General features: G+C 47.5%; 1 protein-coding gene across 1 annotated transcript; it reads right to left on the minus strand.

Annotated features, from left to right (window-relative positions):
• Positions 1–368: 368 nt before the first annotated feature.
• LOC109765152 (F-box/FBD/LRR-repeat protein At1g13570-like) lies at positions 369–4744 on the minus strand. Its single transcript, XM_020323926.4, has 3 exons — positions 3747–4744; positions 1009–1158; positions 369–903 (listed from the first exon to the last, which is right to left on the minus strand). The coding sequence occupies exons 1-3, from the start codon at positions 4647–4649 to the stop codon at positions 583–585; spliced, it is 1374 nt and encodes a 457-aa protein (XP_020179515.2). The 5' UTR covers positions 4650–4744; the 3' UTR covers positions 369–582.
• Positions 4745–5518: the final 774 nt, after the last annotated feature.

The following is a 5518-nucleotide window of genomic DNA, read 5'->3' on the forward strand; positions in this document are numbered from 1 at the left end:
AATAATGCACGTGCAAGTATCGAGACGACAGAGAACACAAGACTTCAGACAACAAGTTTGTTTGGTTGGTGCCTAAATTTGCCACACTTTTTGTGCCAAATGTGTCAGCAAGTCATATTAGTCACGCCTGTAGCAAGACTTGGCAAGAAATTTTATGTATGATAAGCAGGGTAGTGTGCTAAGAAATTATGGCACACCACAAGTGAGCCAAAGAAGCAAACATTACACCACGAGAGTGCAACATGCCTAACACGGGTGGGTGGAAGGAATTCTGCAAGTTAAAATCTGGTTCAAATGTGGTCCAACAGATAAAATTTGTGATTAAAAATAAATATATGACTAGCAGTTTCCTAGCAAGAGATCCAATGTTAAAAGAATTATAGTGATCCACAACATTGCGATGTGAGGTCTTACTTGTGCATTGTTCATATGAGCATCTGAAACAACAAGTCACGAACATGGCAATTGGTGAAGTCCACCTCAAAGAGGGAAACAAGCTGTTTTTGTGCAACAATGATCAATAACTACATCTGGTATCCATATCCATGGTTTAAGCATGCAGCAACTAACATGATTAGGAGTTTAAAGATTTGGGGTAGGCTTGTCTCTAGGCCTTAGTATGAGCATAGCTTCCGGAGACGCCTTTTCACACATTGCCAACTCTTTACATCCTTCCACGTAAGCTTTGGTTTCTTCTCCATGGTTGAAACTGACAAAAAAGTATTCAAGCAGCCCTGCTTTTGATAGCAGAAACTTCATAAACCACATGTCATTTGGCAAGTACTTTGGGCGATCCACCGAGACATGTTTGAGATTAGCAAACATGTCATCATATATCACTGCATCAAGAATATCTTGATCGATGGCATCATCATTGCCAGTTTCAACTTCCGGCCTGATTACCTACACAAGGAAGTCCAAAATTGCAGTGTCAATTAAACAACTTAATCCATTAATGGTTGTCTGTTAACTTAGACATACAAGTTCCAGGGTGCATCCTTATATTACCTGAATTTTGAGTTTTTCAATGTGAGGACCAAATCTCAGTGAAGAAAATATCGACATAATGCTTGGGAATTTGCCGAAATTTGCAGTCAGTTGTACAGCCCTCAAGTTCTGGAACGTCCATAAAATCCTTTCCAGCGGATTTTCCATAGTCTGGAACACATAGAACACGGTTAGACTAGCATATATAACTCTAGTGCAAGTTTACATCGGGATGATATATAACTCTAATCAGCTAAGAGTGACTTTGTTAGCAATGTTTTTTTTGGAATCAAAGAGGGAAACTGTTAGCAATGTCTGTTTGCTGCATATGAATTCACATTGCACAGTGCCATACAAAAAAATGAGAAAGGTGAACAGATGATTGCCTATCCAGTATCCACGCACCAAAAGATTACCATTATGTCTTAAAAAATTAAATAGTTACTTCCAAGCTCTTACCATTACTATTTATACAAGATGACTGTTGAATACTTCATGTAGTAACACAATGCTCTTAATAGGAGTTAATTGCAAGAAACCACCACATTTGGGGCTTAGTTTGCGGAAAAATACCTGGTCCCTAATTATTTGTAAAAGTCACAACATATCTAGTAGATTCTAAAAAAAACAACGTATCTAGTAAACTTTTTGCAAATTGCACTGACCAAGTGATTTAGCCTGATTGATCACTTTCTGACAAGTGGGGCCGGATTTTAAGGAGATGATTTGGTAAAAAATTGACATACACCTCCCTGGATTTCACAAAGACACCCTTATTCAAAAAATGAAAAAGCAATCAGCCCCCTCCCACCCCCGTCGCCTGCCTCCTCCGAGGTGGTGGCTGGCCACCGCGGGACGGCCTCCCTCCTCCCTGGCCTTGTTCACGGGGCCGGGCAGCCTCCCTATTCCCTCGCCGGCGGCTCGCCCCTTAGCCACAAGCTCACGGCCCCGGCACGAAGTGGCTTCCAATCCTGCGCGTTCACCCGGCCCTGCTGCTGTGCTGCCGGAGCCGGAGCTCCACCGCCCGACGAGTGCTCCGCCCCGCGTGCTGCTACTCGGCACCGCAACTCCCCGCTGGTGTGGCTGCTGCTGCTCGCCACCGCAGGTCCTCGTCGCTGCGGCTGCCGCGGGCACGCCGAGCAGGAGGTCATGGCGCTGTGTCGCGGACACACCGACTTGCTCGCGGTCGCTGTCCGCCGCTGCGACGTGCTCGGGGGCGCGCACGCCGCGCTCGACTGCTCGCTCCTGCCCATCTCCTCCTTGCTCCACCTCCTCTTCGTCTCCGTGTCCGCCCTGCCGGGGCTCATGCTCCTCGCCACGACATCCAGACGGTCGGCAAGGTCAGAGCGCCGCCGTGTCGGCCGAGCTCACGCTACTTCGGCAGTAGCGCTGCTCCACGGGGGGAGGGGTTAATTGCTTTTCTTTTTCAGATATAGGGGTGTATGTATTAATTGTTTGCTGAGTCAGCTCCTTACAACCGGGTCCCACTTATCAGAAAGTGATCAAACAGGCTAAATCGTCCAATCGGTGTTTTCTGCAAAATGTTTACCAAAAACGCGGTGGCTTTTGTAAAAAATTAGAGACCAGGTAGTTTTTCATAAACGAAGCCCCAAATGTGATGGTTTTCTGCTTTTAACTCCTCTTAATAGAAAAAATATATCAGGCTTGAATCCTTCTAGCAGGAAGGGATTACGTTTCCCACAATCGGCTCAATACTAATGGTTAAGATGATCTTCTCTTAGGTTTGGGTCAATACTAACGGAAGTATAGAGTCTGTAGACCATTCTGATGGTCTAAAGGAGGGGACACAAAACACCAGATTTTGAACCCGGGAACAGAGCGACTCTAGCACAGTCGTCAAAAGGGCAGCCTACATAATGTCATGGAATGCACTCCATCATACTCTTTTCATTCGGAAATACTTGTCGGAGAAATATATGTATCTAGACGTTTAGTTCTAGATACATTCATTTTTATCCATTTATGTGACAAGTAATTCCAGACGAAGGGAGCATTTTGGAGGCTCCTAGGGCTATGTGCAAAGCCAGATTCACCAAACACAACCTTCATAGTAGTATTTGTTTTACACATGAGACCCACCTATTGTTGGCTTACTATATCTTTGAGGAGCTCACCGCGCAGAGGACTTCTGCAGCACCCAACACCGAGGAGCTCAAATGTCACGCCTTTGCCTACGTCGACGGACAATGAGTCGCCTGGCTCTGAAGATCCAAGCGAGGACCAGCTGAAACCTCTCCCTCTGTTCTCTGAGCCTCTCACCACCCCCCTGTCGTATATGGATGAACTATCAATCCTAGATCTGGGCTATGACGACGAAGAGGGGTCAGTGCGGGGGCGGCGGTTAGGGCTCTGGGACAAGGGGGAGGTGGAGGGGAAGGGGAAGGGAGGTGGAAGATGAGTTGCAGGCGAGCTAAAACTTCCTTCTTGTCACGGGTTTCCTAGATGGAGTGCACTCCAAAGTGACCTTCGAGACAACAAATATGCAGCCTGGGAGGCGAGATACGGAGAGCGCTTCAAAAATTGTGATGGCATGGCACGGGATGGCGACTCTACGTACTAGAGTTGCTCTCAGCAATATCAGTGCTTTGACAAATTAAATAGCGATGGACATTTCCTCAAAAAGAAAAGAAAATGGACATAGTTTAGAGATTGCCATCAATGCATGTCGCCTCAAATTACAAAAAATTAGAATTCAAACTATTTGTTCCATGGACATTTGACGCAATGTAGTTAAGTACCTGATCTGAGTCGGTGAGCAAGTAAAGCTTCTTAACACTAGAAATCCGTCGGAAAGTGTTGATGAAGTTTGGGGTCCCGAATAGGGGATCAATGGAAATTTGTGCCACCTTCAGCAATGGGAGCTCCCCCGCAATTCGGCATCCGTTGTCAAGGGTCATGATCAACTTGAGGAAACGGAGGTTGGGTGCCTGGATGGCACATGTTTCGATATCAGCCTCCTCATCGCCGATCATGACATCATCCAACAAGAGCCTCGTGAGGCGCGGTGCCGAGGAGATTATGAGTTGGAGTTGCGCCGCGGCGCCATGGAAAGGGAGGACCACATACTCGAGGCAGAGGGTGAAGAGGTTGGGGAAGCCTGCGAAGCCCTGAGGAGCGCGCAACAAGTGGCAATAGCCACAGAGCTGGAGGTGGGTGAGTGCGCTGCAGGAGTAAAGGGCCGGGCCGACCACGGGCGGGCGGGCCAAGTGGACGGGCCAGGGCATGTCGAACTTGAGCTTGAGCATCTTGACGCGCTTGTGCGCTAGGGCGAGGAGCCAGCGGGCGGCGCGGTGGGAGTGGCACCTTTGGACATGGGCGGTGAAGCTGCGGATTGGAGCGGCACACCGCCATAGGCTGCGGGCAGTGAATCTGTGGACGGGCGCGGCGCACGGCCACCGCAGCAAGCGTGGATCGCGTGCGGTGGAGGATCCTCGACTGAACCAGATGTCGAGGCCGGGGACGGATTCCCATCGACGGTGCCAAGCAGGGGAGAGACAACAGGTGCCGACCAACTCCTCGAAGGGGAGCCGACGGAGGATGTCGTCGAGCATCTCAGGCGGAAGGGACATCAGGTAGTCCTGGCCGGCCATCGGCGCCTCCTTCCCCTGCCGTTGACTCGTGGAGGAACCCACGCCCCCCATCTCTCCGTTGGGGATTTGTGGGCTGGTGTGGTGGGGGTGAGGGGTGCTCCAGCCGCGTGCGCTTTTAATGCGTGTTGCCGCACATGTCCATTTTTACAATTAATGATGGTATTTCTACAAATATATTGAGACCTTGAGACATGAAAGCTAATTTTATCGATATCAAAAGGATATGTTGCTTATTATTAAGCTTGGTTGTTTCACATTGTCAACAACACCAGATACATAATGATAGTATCCAGAAAGGTAAAGAAAAGACTTACAAGGCCTGCATTTGTGGGATAAATCCATCTACTCCCTCCGTTCTGAATTACTTGTCACAGGTATGGATGTATCTAGATGTATTTTAGTTCTAGATACATCCGTTTCTGAGACGAGTAATTTGGAACGGAGGGAGTATCCTCCAACGATCATAATAATACCTCTCAAGGAGAAAAATGATTCCTTTTCTGCAATAGCACACACAATTTCTGGGAAAGAGATCAATGCAAGTTTAGAGACAAAACTATGCAACATAAATAAGATGAATAATTGTCCCGGTTTATTACCGTTTTTACTGACTTCGCAATGCTATGTCCCTTGCCAGTTGTGGTGGGACCATGTTGCTCCCTTGTCTTCTCGCCCGTACCTCTTCCATAGTCTTCCTCAACAACGGTGGCAGTGGCACACCTATGGTTTGCCGTAGGCCGCGAGAGCAAGGGGTGGCAAGGGGAAGTTGAATGAAATAGCTAATGATGAAAACATTGCATATTTTGATCTTCAAAGTGGATACAAAGGAGTATGCATGTAGTAAATTTTACTAAGTAATTTTATAGTTTCAAATTGTAATATGTAAGAAGCATGAGAACATGTATCAAATTACGTGCATG

This window comes from Aegilops tauschii, chromosome 4 (assembly GCF_002575655.3).
Source record: "Aegilops tauschii subsp. strangulata cultivar AL8/78 chromosome 4, Aet v6.0, whole genome shotgun sequence".
NCBI classification, from domain to species: Eukaryota; Viridiplantae; Streptophyta; class Magnoliopsida; order Poales; family Poaceae; genus Aegilops; species Aegilops tauschii.